The sequence below is a fragment of the Pristis pectinata genome, chromosome 34 (genome assembly GCF_009764475.1).
Source record: "Pristis pectinata isolate sPriPec2 chromosome 34, sPriPec2.1.pri, whole genome shotgun sequence".
Classification (NCBI taxonomy): domain Eukaryota; kingdom Metazoa; phylum Chordata; class Chondrichthyes; order Rhinopristiformes; family Pristidae; genus Pristis; species Pristis pectinata.
In genome coordinates this window covers 12,590,240-12,606,689 of record NC_067438.1, presented here as the reverse complement: position 1 = coordinate 12,606,689, position 16,450 = coordinate 12,590,240, and the positions used below count along the sequence as shown (strand labels likewise).

General features: G+C 49.9%; 1 protein-coding gene across 3 annotated transcripts in view; it reads left to right on the top strand.

Annotated features, from left to right (window-relative positions):
• The first annotated feature begins 2,180 nt into the window (after window positions 1-2,180).
• LOC127585870 (uncharacterized) overlaps window positions 2,181-16,450 on the top strand; it is a 110,580-nt gene continuing 96,310 nt past the window's right edge. For all 3 annotated transcript variants that reach the window (XM_052043578.1, XM_052043577.1, XM_052043576.1), the window contains exon 1: window positions 2,181-2,313. In XM_052043578.1, coding sequence (XP_051899538.1) covers window positions 2,297-2,313 — 17 coding nt within the window. In that variant the 5' untranslated portion in view covers window positions 2,181-2,296. The remainder of the gene's footprint in view (window positions 2,314-16,450) is intronic.

The following is a 16,450-nucleotide window of genomic DNA, read 5'->3' as shown; positions in this document are numbered from 1 at the left end:
CAATGGGACACGACGGAGCACCTCTTGCACTGCCATGGACTTGTTTCTGTGTTTTTGAACTAATGCCTTGTTTTGCAGTTTTTTTCTTCACTGCCTTGTATAATTTATGTTCTGTGTGTTTGTACCTACCTGCCTGTGATGCTGCAGCAAGTAAGTTTTCCATTGTACCTGTGCGTCACCGTACTTGTGCACATGACAATAAACTTGACTAGCCTACTGCTGAGGTTAATCTGGCTGCTCTGTTTTGCCAGGTTTACCCCTGCAGCCTTTTGTGAATGGCTGCAATGTTAGCAGTTTTCCATTCTCCCGGCACCACTCCCAGTATCCCTAGAGGTCTGGATGATTAAAGCCAGGACCCCCTCCGTAACCTGCAACACCTCACACCTGGAGCTGGTGACTTGCCCACAATTAAGTCTCTCGCACCTCCTCTTTATAAATTTTCAGCTCATCCATAATCTCAGTTCTGTCTCCATTTGAAGAGACTCCTCTTCCCTAGTTACAGGTCTATATTATGCAATGCTTCGTTTTTGTATTGCATCCAATCCTGATGTTGAGGCAGGTCCCGGTGAGGGTGAGGTAGAATGAAAGACTTATGCGTGGTTCGATTCGAACAACTGGAGTTGTCAGCAAGTTTACTTGATTTATACAAGATCATAACTGGTTTATACAGAGTATGTAAAGAGAATCCATTCCCATCCAAGGATGTTTCAAGAACCAGGGAACATAAGAACATGGTAATTACCATGACCAGACCATTTGGCCCCTTGTGCTGTTCTACCATTCAATAAGATCATGGCTGACTCTTTATTGTCCAGTAACAAGCCCGTATCCATTAATTCCCTTAATTATCTGTCTCTGGTGACTGAACCTCCGGGGTGGAGGATTCCAACGACTCATCACCCTCTGGGTGAAGACATTTCTCCTGAGCCCAGTCCTGATTGGCTGACCCCTGATTGTTTGAGGCTGGGACCCCTGGTTCTAGACCCTACAGCCAGGGGAAGCATTATCTCCACACCCACCCTGTCGAGCCCTGTCCGAACTTTGTTCATTTCAGTGAGATCGCCTCTCACTCTTCTGGAGCCAATCTGCCTATTCTCTCCTCATACAACAGCCCCTGTCCCCGCACCGCACTCTCCCGTCCCATCCCGGGCTTCAACCTGATGAACCTTTGTAGCACTGTCTCCATCTCAACGTTTCCTTCCTCGGATAGGGAGACCACCTGTCCGCAATATTCCAGGTGCAGCCTCACCGGAGCCCTGTGCAGGGGTGTGAACTGAAGCAGGAGAACACAGGGGGTGGGGGGATAAATACATTTTAATGCAGAGTGCTGATGATCTGGAACTTACTGCTTGTAAAGTTGTTTGTTGGAAAAAGCAATCAGTTTTTAAATGGAATCTATAGATAGAGTCACAGAATCATAGAGTCATGGTGTAATGAAGTTACAGCCATAGTCACAGTGACATAAGGCTGTAGAGTCATAGTTGTAGAATCATAGTCAGAGTCAGAGAGTCACAGAGTTGTAGATTCATAGGGTTGTAGAGTCATAGTGTTGTAGGGAAATAGCATTGTAGGGTCATAGGGTTGTAGGGTCATAGGGTCATAGCGTTGTAGGGAAATAGTGATATAGGGTCATAGGGTTGTAGGGTCATAGCGTTGTAGGGTCATAGGGTTGTAGGGTCATAGGGTCATAGCATTGTAGGGAAATAGTGTTGTAGGGTCATAGCATTGTAGAGTCAGAGTTGTACGGTCATAGGGTTGGAGAGTCATAGGGTTGTAGGGTCATAGGGTTGTAGAGTCACAGAGTTGTAGAGTCATCGGGTTGTCAGGTCATAGGGTTGTAAGGTCATAGGGTTGTAGAGTCACAGAGTTGTAGAGTCATAGGGTTGTCGGGTAATAGGGTTGTTGGGTCATCGAGTGATTGAATTGTAGAGTCATTGAGTTACAGTCATAGATGGAGTTGTTGTCACAGAGCTGTAGTCGTAGAGTCATCGAGTCAAGGAGCTGTAGATGCATCGAGTCATCGGGTTGCACAGTGCAGAAACAGGTCCTTCGGCCCATCACATCCATGCTGACCTTTTTGCCCATCTGAACTCACCCCATTTGCCCACATTGGGATTGTATCCTGCCATGTGCCTGTTTAAGTGTCTGGATAAATGCCTCCTAGGTGTGGTGATTCTGCCACCCCCTCCGGCAGTGGGCTGAATTTACCATCTACTCTGTGTGTCAAACACTTACCCCTCAGATCCCCCTTTCAGTCTCCCATCTCTCACTCGATACCTGTGCCCTCTTGTTTGCGATGCCCCTGCTGGATGCGTGAGAGAGAATAATTTGAGGAGTTTTACGAAATGGGATTCACAGAATTGCCTTACCAGGAGCTGGCACGGACTGAATAGGCTGAATGATCTCCTCCCATGTAATAACAATCCTAAATTCTCATTTACTTAAAATATATGTGATGAACTTGAACTGAAACATAAACTGTTGGAAACACTCAGCAGGACGGGCAGTATCTGTGGAGAGAGAAGTGGAGTTAATGTTGAGGTGAACAATCTTTCCTCAGATCGGGGACAGATTAGTGACAAAGCTTTCATGGAGCAGCGGGCATGAAGAGTGAAAGTCTGTGGTAAATCCGCCATCAGATTTTTGAATGGTCTACGAACCCATGAACACTACCTCGTTATTCCTTTCTGTTTTGCACCATTTATTTATTTTTGTAATTTCTAGTAATTTTATGTCCTTGCACTGTACTGATGCTGCAGAACAACACATTTCACATCATTTCAGTCAGTGATAATAAACCTGATTCTGATTCCGATTCTGGTAGCTACAGAGTTGAAGGTTGGTGTTGGGTGAGAGCAGGTTAAACGTGAGTGAAAATGAAAGCTCTGGGTGAAGGTGACGTAAATTGTAGATGAGTTACGAGTAACCAGAAACAGAGAGGTGGGCAGGTTGGGAGAGTGAGAATGGGAAGGCTGGAATATCTGAAATGGTTGGAATCGTCTCTGTAAAGCTGTGATGTGCCCAGTCAGAAGATGAGATGCTGTTCCTCAAGGTTAGTCTGAGGGAGTGGTTCTACCAGTGGCGCAGCAGGTAAGAGCCGCTGCTTCACAGCACTGGAGACCCGGGTTTGATCCCAGCCTCCAGCACTGTGTGTGTGTGTGTGTGTGTGTGTGTGTGTGTGTGTGTGTGTGTGTGTGTGTGTGTGTGTGTGTGTGTGTGTGGAGTTAACACGTCCCTGTGACCGCGTGGGTTTCCCTGGTTTTCACCCACATCCCAACGACGTGGGGGTCGCTGGGTTACTTGGGCCGCTGTCAATTGTGTGGGTGGTGAGGGGTAGAATCTGGGGGGGAGTTGATGGGAATGTGGGGAGAACAAAACTAGCGTCAATGGGTGCTCCATGGTCAGCACAGACTCAGTGGGCCGAAGGGCCTGTTTCGTGCTGCACCTCCCTGTAACTTTATGCAGGAATGTTGCAAAGGCAGAGAATTAAAGTGACAGATTACTGAGGCTCACTGAACAGAGGTGTTGGGTGAAGAAGCCAAGCCTTTCCCTCATCTGGTCAACTGCCTGAAACGTTGTCTCCGTTCCTCTCTCACCTGACCTGTCCTGGGCCCAGCACATGGATGCAATCCCAGGAAAGGCACGTCAGTGTCTTCACATTCTTAGGAGGTTTAGGAGGTTCAGCTTGTCACCGAACACTCTTAACAAACTCCTACTGTTCAAAGTATGCTGACTGGTTGCATCATGGTCTGGTACAGCAATTCAAATGCGCAGGAATGTAAGAAGCTGCAGAGAGTAGTGGACTCAGCCCAATACATCACGGGCACATCCCTCCCCACCATCAGGAGTATCTACATGAGGCGCTGCCTCAAGAAGGCAACGTCCATCATCAAAGATCCCCACCATCCAGGCCATGCCATCTCCTTGCAGCTACCATTGGGCAGGAGGTACAGAAGCCTGAAGCCCCCACACCACCAGGTTCAGGAACAGCTACTTCCCTTCAACCATTCGGTTCTTGAACCAACCGGCACAACCCTTATTACTACCTCAGTACAGCAACACGGTGACCACTTTATACTAAAATTAACTTTTTTTTATTCTAATTGTGTATAATTTATGATTAATTTACGTGTTATGAATGTTGTGTCTCTGATGCTCTGTGCCTGTGATGCTGATGCAAGTAAGTTTTTCATTGCACCTGTGGACACCTGGACTTGTGCATCTGACAATAAACTCGACCTTGACTTTGTACGTTGACTTTTCTCTACACAGATGCTGCCTGGCCTGCTGAGTTACTCCCAGTGTCTGCAGTTTTTACCTCAAGGGCTCTGATTTGTCGGGTAGCGGCTCCCGGTCCCGTCCATCCGAAGGCGCTGCCTGCTGAGACGGGGCGGCGCGGTGACCGGTCCCTGCGCCTGGGACCCCACCGACCACGGTTCGTGCCGGGGAGCCCGAGTTTTAGCTGCAGTTGGTGAAGAGAGTCTCATCCGGGAGCAGCAGAGAGGTAGAGAGAGGTGAGACAGAGAGCAGGGAGGCGGTCGGGATTTGGCACACTGAATCCGAAAGTGAAATCGTTTCATTCAGACGGGACTGCGGAGAGCGGGACTGCAGAGTCGCCGCCCCGTTGTGTCTGGGGCGACTTCTCCCGCAATGTTTCTAGGACTGTCCATTTCTGGCGATTAAGACGACACGGCTATGGTGTGTGTGTGTGTGTGTGTGTGTGTGTGTGTGTGTGTGTGTGTGTGTGTGTGTGTGTGTGTGTGTGTGTGAGAGAGAGAGAGAGAGAGAGAGAGGGAGAGAGTGTGACAGAGAGAAAGAGAGTGACAGAGAGAGAAAGAGGGTGACAGAGAGAGAAGCAGGAGAGAGTGTGACGGAGAGAGAAAGGTGACAGAGAGAGAGGCAGAAGGAGAGAGTGTGACAGAGAGAGAAAGAGAGAGAGAGTGACAGAGAGAGAAAAGGAGAGAGTGTGACAGAGAGAGAGAAAGAGGGTGACAGAGAGGCAGAAGGAGAGTGTGACAGAGAGAGAGAGAGAGGGGCACAATGAATTAACAACTACATTCTCTTCAGGAATTACGGCGTCAGCTCTCCCTGCAGCCAGGAGAAAGGAGATAGAGTCATCCATCAGGGAGAGAGACCCTTCTGCCCATCGAGTTCGTGGCGACCGTTCTTGCACTAATCCCACACTATCCCATTTTCCCATTATCTCGCTCACAGACCCGTTTTATTCTCCCCAACGTTCGTATCAACTGCCCCCCTTCCCTCCCTCCCCCAGACTCTACCATTCGCCACGCACTGGGGGCAATTAACCCACCGACCCGCAGACCCGCACCTCTCTAGGATGTGGAGCCCTCCCCCCCCCCCCCCCCGGGGGGGGGAGGGGAACCCGGGAGAATGTGTAAACTCCACACACAGACAGGCGCCGGGGGTCGGGAATCGAAGGCGCAAGAGTTTGTGCAGATTCTGGAATCTGGAACACACACACACACACACACACTCTCTCTCTCTCTCATACACACATACACACTCTCTCACACACACACACTCTTTCTCACACACACTCTCACACACACTCGCCACACTCTCTCTCTCACACACACAACACACACTCGCCACTCGCTCTTACACACACACACGCTCTCTCTTTCTCTCTCTCTCTCACACACACACACACTCACACACTCTTTCTCACACACACTCGCCACACTCTCTCTCTCACACACACAACACACACTCGCCACTCGCTCTTACACACACACACGCTCTCTCTTTCTCTCTCTCTCTCACACACACACACACTCACACACTCTTTCTCACACACACTCGCCACACTCTCTCTCTCTCACACACACACACACACACACACGCACAGTGAGGAACTCAGCAGGTCAGGCAGCATCTATGGAGGGAAATAAACAGTCGACGTTTCGGGTCGAGACCCTTCATCAGGAGCCGGGTCACTGGCGCTGCGCCGCTGAAACTTTGATTGTTTCTCCTTCCACAGACCCCTCTCGCTTGTTTGCGGTCTTACCCACCTTGCCCACCTCCCCAATGGTCAAACTTGGTTTGAACACCGCAAGGCGGGAAAATGTTAAACTTTACATTTTTTAGGGGGACAATTTATCCTGCTATTAACTTTCCAAAAATATATACTTTTTTAAAAATGAAAACCCAAGACCTCCATCGAAGCCAGATTAACCATTTACGTTTCGCCGGGCGCGCAGGTCAACGCTCCAACACTGAAGACATTGTCTGCGGGAACGACTGGTCAAAGGTGAACGATTCACGAACGGCGAAGGGTAGGAGGGCTGGTGTTTTTGTTTGTTACCGGCGGAACAGTCCGAGCGATCCGACCCGAGGAGATTTGGAAACACCAGCTCGAGATGTTCAGACACAATTCTTGGGGTAGTTCAGAAATGACACAAGAATTGCGTTTGGACAATCAGGAGCTGAAATCCAGACGCCGTTCCCTCTCGGTGTTAATGAAACAAAAAAGTATATATATATAGAGAGAGAGAGAGACAGAGGACATCAATCTAAACCTGAAGACAAATCGGACTTTAAAAACTCGGGATTACAACGCAATCCGCCTAACATTTGCAGCCGAGGTACCCCATCCCTTGGGGGTAGACATTTCCACTGCGTGCGGTTTGTCCTGGGATGTCCACGTTTCGCCTCCTGGCCTGGTCCCGGGTTAAGAGGTTGCCTCAACTCTTTTCTCGCGGGTTCGCCTTCCACTTGGGTCCCGTTGCTGCTGTTCCGTGAGTTGTCTCGTCCCTTCCGCACCGCCCAGCCCACCCCAACCCAATCGTCTCCCTGGACGGTGACAGAGAACATCCCCTTGCCCAGCCGAATAGGACCTGCGATGGATGGATGGTCGGTGAGGTGGTTAATCCGAGACCCTCGCTGACCCCCCCCCCCCACCCCTCCGCTCACTGTGGCCGTGGAGAGGTTATCTTCCCTATTTAAGCCCTCCACGCACACCCCCTCCTCCTCCTCCCTCCGTAACTCCCTCCAAAGGAGAAAGACAAGGGAGAGACGCCTCACCTCCCGCGCCTTTGTGAATGGACCCTCTGATGCGCTTGAGCCGTGGCTGTTGGTACAAGGAATGGCGTAGATGAGCACAAGATCTCCCTTGTTGTACACCAGCAAAGGCCGCTTTGTGGAGTGGATTTGTGACATTTAGCGAATGTGCTAAAACAACGGGCAGATCCTGCTGCAGCGTGGAACGTCTTCCAGAGAGAGAGAGAGAGAGAGAGAGAATCCCCCACATCCTACAATGGCCCACGACTCTCCTGTTCTGCCTCGTCTGTCGCTGGTGTTCCTTACACCTACCCCAACCGCCCCCCCCCCCATCTCTCTCTCTCTCCCTTAATTTATCGGGCAAATAGTTTCTGCTAGTCTCCGAGGTCTCCTGGCAACCGAGATACAAAAGAGAAGAGGGGGAGAGGGAGAGAGAGAGAGAGAGAGAGATGCCCAGCCAGTCTAAAGTGAGAAAAAAAAGTTCTCTGATGCTTGGTGGGTTTCCCTCCATTCTTGGCGGCGGGAAGGAGGCAAAAATTGGTCGCAAAGTGGGCTCTTAAATCATCCCGGTCATATCAGTGCCTTTGTCCTCAAAGCCCAATCCCCTTCCCCAAGTGTAACAGATCCCCTTTCTCCCGCCGCCGCATCCAGGACGGTGCACTCTCGTCAAGGGACACGTCCCTCAACTGCGGCGCTCAGTTGCCGAAGTTAATCAACTTTCTGCCAAAGCTGCCCGCTTACATCGTTCAGTAATTGGCCGTGTACATCCCGGACTATGGGGGGTGTGCAGCAGAATGGATGGTTACAGGGACTTTAACATTGGAAATGGGGCGAGACAGAGGCAGCAAGATTAACCATAATAAAAGCATAAAATGCTCCAAACACTCAGCAGGTCAGGCAGCTTCTGTGGGGAGAGGGAACAGTTAACAGTTCAGTGTGTTTTTGATTAACATTTATTTCCCCGGCCATGTTTACCATCTATAAATTGGTCATATTAGACATGTCTCAATGTCCCAGGAAGAGTCTCTGAACTGTTGACTGGTTTCTCCTCCCACAGATGCTGTTTGACCAGCTGATTTCTTCTGTTTGTGTTATAAACTGGCATCTTACATTAATCTTTCACAAGCATTGGTGTTCAGAGGGCTCTTGGGGTCCAAGCCCGTATCTCACTGAAAGTGGCCACGCAAGTATAGGTGGTGGTATCGATCGCATGGTAAAGAAGGCGTACGGCACGCTTGCCTTCATGGGTCGGGGCATTGAGTACAAGGGTCAGGAAGTCATGTTGCAGCTATGTAAAGCCGCACTTGGAGTATTGTGTGCAGTTCTGGCCGCCCCCATTACAGGGAGGACATGGGGGCTTTGGAGAGGGTGCAGAAGAGGTTCACCGGAATGCTGCCTGGATTAGAGGGTTGGACAAACTTGGGGTGTTTTCTCTGGAGCATCGGAGGCGGAGGGGAGACCTGATGGAAGTTTATACGATGATGAGATAGGGTAGACAGAATCTTTCTCCCAGGGTAGAAATGTCAAGTACCAGAGGGCATGTATTTAAGGTGAGAGGGGGAAAGTTTGAGAGAGATGTGTGGGGCACGTTTTTTTACAGTGCCTGGAACGGGCTGCCAGGGGTGGGGGTGGAAGCAGATACGATAGTTGTGTTTAACAGGCTGTTAGACACGTGGATATGCAGGGATATGGATCATGTGCAGGCCAATAGGTTTAGTTTAATTCAGCATCATGTTCAGCACAGACATGGTGGGCCGAAGGGCCTGTTCCTGTGCTGTACTGTGTTCAATGCTCTAAGCAAGAGTTTGGAGCCTGTTGAACGTTACATCATTTTTGTTTTAAAAATTCACTATTGATAAACAGAATGCGCCGTCTCTGTGGTTTGACAGACCGTGTTTGTACGAGGGGGAAAGTTTAGTTTGTGAGGTAACCAAACTGCTAATTCTGTTTACTTACTGCGGCCGGGCTCAACTTGCCCTTCCCCAGCCTGTCCTCTCTCTTTGAAACCGCGAGGGTGAAGCGAAAAGGGACAAAGGGAAAAGGCTCTGAGTCTTAGTCACAGCGTGAGAATCATTCAAGAGGTTTCCTTTCAGCTACAAGCTTTCAGTGGAAGACTGAGGCTGCAGATTGCCGGACCATTGTCCCTCAGTGGCCTCAGCACAGGCAGGCCGGTAAAGAAAGAACAAATCGCCTTGATTAAAGAAACTGCTTCACAAAAAAGGGGTGGCTTCGACAGAGGATCAAAGGGAATCCAGTTGGAGGGGAAAATTAATGGGACTGGGAGAGAGAGAGAGAGGGAGAGAATGCACCCTCCGCACATTACAGGGGCAGAGAGTTCATGCTGGGTCGACATGAACGGGGGTGCAAAGGTATTGAAGAGTGGAACGGAGGGCAGGCTTTTCTCCATGAGTAAAGGACGGCGGGGGGGGGGGGGGGGGGGGGGGATGTGCTGATGGAGGGGAGACATGGGGTGAATGTCGCCTCCTGCACGTCAGCCCCAGAACTAAAACGTAAAAGAATTTTCAATAGTGAATGTAATAGTGAATCCAACAGTGAATCCAATAGTGAATCCAACAGTGAATCCAATAGTGAATCCAACAGTGAATACAATAGGGAATACAATAAGGAATACAATAGTGAATCCAATAGGGAATACAACAGTGAGTCCAACAGTGAATCCAACAGTGAATCCAATAGTGAATCCAATAGGGAATACAACAGTGAATCCAATAGTGAATCCAACAGTGAGTCCAATAGTGAATCCAATAGTGAATCCAACATTGAATCCAACAGTGAATCCAATAGTGAATCCAATAGGGAATCCAACAGTGAGTCCAACAGTGAATCCAATAGTGAATCTAACGGTGAATCCAATAGGGAATCCAACAGTGAATCCAATAGTGAATCCAACAGTGAATCCAATAGTGAATCCAACAGGGAATCCAACAGGGAATCCAATAGTGAATCCAACAGTGAATCCAATAGTGAATCCAACAGGGAATCCAACAGGGAATCCAATAGTGAATCCAACAGTGAATCCATCAGTGAATGCAACAGTGAATCCAACATTGAATCCAACTGTGAATGCAACATTGAATGCAATAGTGAATCCAACAGTGAATGCAACATTACAACACCAAGAAACCACACAATATTGTGACACGTGATATGTGGGAGGGGGGATGTTTCACCCATTCCTGGCAGGGGGCAGGGTGGGGAGGGGTGGTGGTGTTCTCACAGTCTCAGAAAGGGGGTAAGACATTCAGTGCTGAGGCAGGGAGAAATGTCCTGACTGAGAGGGCTGTGGTTCTGTGGGATTCCCCACCACAAAGGGAGATGGAGGCCAGGTCACTGAATATATTTAAGGAGGGAGAGAGATTACTAGACACACAGGGAGTTCAGGGTGTGAGAACATTAGAAAATTGGAGCAGGATTAGGCCAATTGGCTCCTCGAGCCTGGTCCAGCATTCAAGGTGGTCATGGCTGACCTGCTCAAGGCAACTGCATCTCCCGGTTGTCAACCACTTTATCTCCCCTTCAACATTCCCACACCGACCCATCTGCTGGGATCTGGAGGAACAGACAAAACTGCTGGTGGAACTCAGTGGGTCAGGCAGCATCCGTGGAGGGAGATGGACGGTCAACATTTCGGGTCGAGACCCTTCATCTGGACCGGAAGATGGAGGGGAGGGATCCGGTATAAAGAGGTGGAGGGAAGGGGTGGGGTGAGAGCTGGCAGGTGATAGGTGGATCCAGGTGAGGAGGGGGTGAGGGGCAGATGGAGGAGGGGGAGTGGGAGCAGCGACAGAGGCTGGGAGGGGGTAGGTGGTGACAGAGGGCTGCGGATGGTGGGGTCTGACGGGAGAGGAAGGTGGAGCGTGGAACCATGAGGGAGGTGGGGAGGGCAGGTGGGAACAGTGGCGGGAGGGGACCCAGTGGGAGGGGTGTGTGGGTGATGGGCAGATGGGAGTGGGTGGAGGAGGGGATAGAGACAGGGTGATGGGGGTCTGGGGTGGGTGTAGGAGGAACTGGGTGGATCTGGGGGGGAGGGGAAAGGGACAGAGGGGGAAGCAGGTTACCTGAAGGTGGAGAATTCAATGTTCATGCCATCAGGTTGTAGACTACCCAGGGGGAATATGAGGGGCTGTTCCTCTAGATTACATTTAGCCTCACCCTGGCAGTGCAGGAGGCCGAGGACAGACAGGTCAGTGTGGGAACGGGGAGGGGTATTAAAATGGCCAGGAACCGGGAGCTCCAGATGGCCACGGCGGACAGAGTGCAGGTGCCCGGCGATGGGGCTGTCCAGTCTGTGTCCAGTCCCATTCACCTCTGCCTCTCCCATCTCAAAAGACACGTAGACAGGTACGCGGATAGGGACGGTGTGGAGCAATATGGGTCAGGTAGGTACCTTGGTCGGCATGGACGAGTTGGGCCGAAGGACATGTCTCCATGCTGTATGACATTCTCTCCTGTACCCCTTCCAGGCGGACATCAGACTGCTGGACGTCCACCAGGTTAACCCTTTCACTGGCTGTTTCCCATTATGGTGTTAACTTTGCAGGGAAACAGGCCCTTCGGCCCCACAGATGACTGCTGGCACTGTTGCTTCACGTGGGTAAAGAGGCTTTGGAAAAGATACAGCAGAGGTTCACCAGGATGCTGCCTGGATTAGAGGGCACGTGCTATGAAGAGAGGTTGGACAAACTTGAGTTGTTTTCTCTGGAGCGGCAGAGGCTGAGGGGAGACCTGACAGAAGTTTATAAAATTATGAGAGGCGTAGGTAGAGTAGACAGCCAGAATCTCTTTCCCAGGATTTAAATGTCATATACTAGAGGACACACATTTAAGGTGAGAGGGGGAAAGTTCAAAGGAGATGTGTGGGGCAAGTTTTTTTTACCCAGAGAGTGGTGGATGCCTGGAACGGGCTGCCAGGGGTGGTGGCCGAAGCAGATACGACAGTGATGTTTAAGAGACTGTTAGGCATATGGATATGCAGGGAATGAATCATGTGCAGGCAGAAGAGATACAGTTTAATTCAGCATCATTTGGCACAGACGGTGGGCACAAGGGTTTGGTTTATTATTATTGTCACTTGTACCGAGGTACAGTGAAAAATTGTCCTGCATACTGTTCATACAGGTCAATTCATTAAACAGTGCATTGAGGTAGTACAAGGTAAAACAATAACAGAATGCAGAATAAAGTGTTACAGTTACAGGGAAAGTGCAGTGCAGGTAGACAAAAAGGTGCAAGGCCATAATGAGGTAGATTGTGAGGTCAAGAGTCCATCTTATCACACTAGGGAACTGTTCAATAGTCTTATAACAGTGGGATAGAATCTGTCCTTGAGCCTGGAGGTATGTGCCCTCAGATTCCTGTATCTCCTGCCTGATGGGAGTGGAGAGAAGCGAGAATGACCCGGGTGGGTGGGGTCTTTGATTATGCTGGCTGCTTCACCAATACAGCGAGAGGTAAAGACAGAGTCCATGGAGGGGAGGCTGGTTTCTGTGACGTGCTGGGCTGTGTCCACAACTCTCTGCAGTTTCTTGTGGTCCTGGGCAGAGCAGTTGCCATGTCAAGCGACAATGCATCCAGATAGGATGCTTTCTATGGTGCATCGATAAAAGTTGGTGAGTGTCAAAGTGGCCATGCCAAATTTCTTTATCCTCTTGAGGAAGTAGAGGTGCTGGTGAGCTTTCTTGGCTGTGGCTTCTACGTAATTTGACCAGGATGGGCTGTTGGTGATGTTCACTCCCAGGGACTTGAAGCTGTCAACCCTCTCGACCTCAGCACCATTGATGTAGACAGGTGCATGTACACCGCCCCCTTTCCTGAAGTCAATGACCAGCTCTTTTGTTTTGCTGACATTGAGGGAAAGGTTATTGTCATGACACTATGTCTCTAAGCCCTCGATCTCCTTCCTGTACTCCGACTCATCATTATTTGAGATACGGCCCACTATGGTGGTATCATTTGAAAACTTTGAATTTCATCTTTTCTCCCCCTTTTTAGTTGCCTTCTGTTGGTTTTTAAAAGCTTCCCGATCCTTTATCTTCCAACTAATTTTTGCAATATTGTATGCCCTCTCTTTTGCTTTTATGTTGTCTTTGACTTCCTTTGTCAGCCACAGTTGCCTCATCCTCCCTTTATAGAACACAGAACATAGAACACTACAGCACAGTACAGGCCCTTTGGCCCACAATATTGTGCCAATAATTTATCCTGCTCTAAGATCTATCTAACCCTTCCCTCCCACATAGCCCCCTATTTTTCTATCATTCATGTGTCTATCTAAGAGTCTTTTAAATGTCCCTAATGTATCTGCCCCCACAACCTCTGCAGGCGGTGCATTCCATGCACCCACCACTCTCTGTGAAAAATACTTACCCCTGACATCCCCCTTATATCTTCCTCCAATCACCTTAAAATTATGTCCCCTCGTGTTAGCCATTGTCGCCTGGGAAAAAGTCTCTGACTGTCCACTCGATCTATGCCTCTTATCATCTTGTACACCTCTATCAAGTCACCTCTCGTGCTCCTTCTCTCCGAAGAGAAAAGCCCTAGCTCACTTAACCTGTACTCATAAGACATGTTCTCCAATCCAGGCAGCATCCTGGTAAATCTCCTCTGCACCCTCTCTAAAGCTTCCACATCCTTTCTATAATGAGGCGACCAGACCTGAACACAATACTCCAAGTGTGGTCTGACCAGAGTTCTATAGAGCTGCAACATCACCTGGTGGCTCTTGAACTCAATACCCCGACTAATGAAGGCCAACACCCCATACACCTTCTTAACAACCCTATCGACCTGTGAGGCAACCTTGAGGGATCTATGGACGTGGACCCCAAGATCCCTTTGTTCCTCTACACTGCTAAGAGTCCTGCCATTAACCTTGTATTCTACCTTCAAATTTGATCTCCCGAAGTGTATCACTTCACAGTTAACCAGGTTGAACTCCATCTGCCACTTCTCAGCCCAGCTCTGCATTCTATCAATGTCCTGTTGTAATCTACAGCAACCTTCTACACTAGCCACAACACCACCAACCTTTGTATCATCAGCAAATTTACTAACCCACCCTTCCACATCCGTATCCAAGTCATTGATAAAAATCACAAAGAGCAGGAGTTCTGGAACAGATCCCTGCGGAACACCACTGGTCATTGACCTCCAGGCAAAATACGCTCCATCTACCACCACCCTCTATGGGTGAGCCAATTCTGAATCCACACAGCCAAGTTTCCCTGGATCCCATGCCTCCTGATTTTCTGAATAAGCCTTCCATGAGGAACCTAACCAAATGCCTTACTAAAATCCATGTACACCACATCCACTGCTCTACCTTCGTCAATGTGCTTTGTCACATCCTCAAAGAGTTCAGTCAGGCTTGTGAGGCACGACCTACCCCTCACAAAGCCATGCTGACTGTCCCCAATCAGCCTATGCTTCTCTAAATGCCCATAAATCCTGTCTCTAAAAATCTTCTCCAGTAATTTGCCCACCACTGAAGGAAGACTCACTGGTCTGTAATTCCCTACTCCCTTTCTTAAACAAAGGAACAACATTTGCTACCCTCCAATCATCCGGCACTACTCCTGTGGCCAGTGAGGATGCAAAGATTGTTGCCAAAGGTGCAGCAATCTCTTCCCGTAAAAACCTTGGATATATCTCGCTTGGCCCTGGTGGCTTATCTATCCTAATGTTTTTCAAAAGTTCCAGCACATCCTCTTTCTTCATGTCAACATGCCCCAGCACATCAGTCTGTCATACGCCATCCTTACAAACGTCAAGGTCTATCTCTCTCTGGTGAATACCGAAGCAAAGTATTCATTAAGGACCTCCCCTACCTCTTCCAACTCCAGGCACATGTTTCCTCTTTTATCCCTGAGTCGTCCTACCCTCAGTCTATTCATCCTCTTCTTCTTCACATACATGTAGAACGCCTTGGGGTTTTCCTTGATCCTACTCACCAAGGACCTCTCATGCTCCGTTCTACCTCTCCTAAGTCCATTCTTAAGTTCCCTCCTGGCTATCTTGTAACTCTCCAGAGCCCTGTCTGATCCATGCTTTCTAAGCCTCAGGTAAGCTTCTTTCTTCCTTTTGACAAGATATTCTACATCCCTTGTCAACCACGGTTCCTTCACTCTACCATCCTTACCCTGCCTCAATGGGACAAACTTATCCAGGGCCCCATGTAGGTATTCCTTAAACAACCTCCACATTTCCGCTGTGCACTTCCCCAAGAACATCTGTTCCCAATTTATGCTCCCAAGTTCCTGCCTAATAGCATCATAATTCCCCCTCCCCTAGTTAAATGCTTTCCCATATTGTCCGCTCCTATCCCGCTCCAAGGCTATGGTAAAGGTCAAGGAGTTATGGTCACTGTCTCCAGAATGCTCTCCCACCGAGAGATCTGAAACCTGATCAGGCTCGTTGCCTAGTACCGGGTCCAGTATGGCCTCTCCTCTAGTCAGCCTGTCCACGTACTGTGTCAGGAATCCTTCCTGGACACACCGAACAAACTCTGCCCCATCTATCCCCTTTACATTAAGGAGGTGCCAATCAATACTAGGGAAATTGAAATCACCCATGACAACAACCCTGTTATTTTTGCACCTCTCCAATATCTGCCTCCTGATATGCTCCTCAGTGTCTCTGCTGCTATTGGGGGGTCTGTAGAATACTCCTAATAGAGTGATCACTCTCTTCCGGTTACAGATGGGGGGGGGGGGTTTACATATGGGTGGTTGCAGATGGGGGGAGGTTACACAGATGGGGGGTTTACAGATGAGGGGAGGTTACACAGATGGGATGGGATACTCTGGTGTTAATATTCACCAGCCAGTTCCTGCAGCTTCTCAGGAACGAGCTTTCGGCCCGAGCCATCCCTGCCCAGTAGAACCTCCCTCCCACTCTCAAAGCAGTCCTCTCCCCCCCCAAAGCAGTCCTCTCCCCCTTCACTATTTGTCCCCCTTTCATCCTGAGCTCCCCCACCTCCTGCTCCCAACTGCCCCTCCACCTCCCCTCCCTACCTGCCCCCCCACCCCTCCCCCTGCTCCCTTTCCCCTCCCCTCCACCTCCCCCCTGCTCGCACCTGCCCCCCACCCCTCCCCCTGCTCCCTCATTCCCCTCCCCTCCACCTGCCCCTGCTCCCATCTGCCCCCTCACCCCTCCCTCTGCTCCCACCTGCCTCCCCTGCTCCTGTCTGCCCCTCCACCTCCCCTCCCCACTCCCACATGCCCCTCCACCTCCCCTCCCCCTCCCACCTGCCCCTCCCTGCTCCCACCTGCCCCCCCGAATGAATCCGTAGCTACGGCAGGACGGGGACGTGACACACAGTGCAGGCAGTGGTGAGCCGGTGCCTTGCAGCGGGACCCAGAGCCATCTCCACTGACTCATTGCCTGTACACAGGGGCAGTGTGGTGTG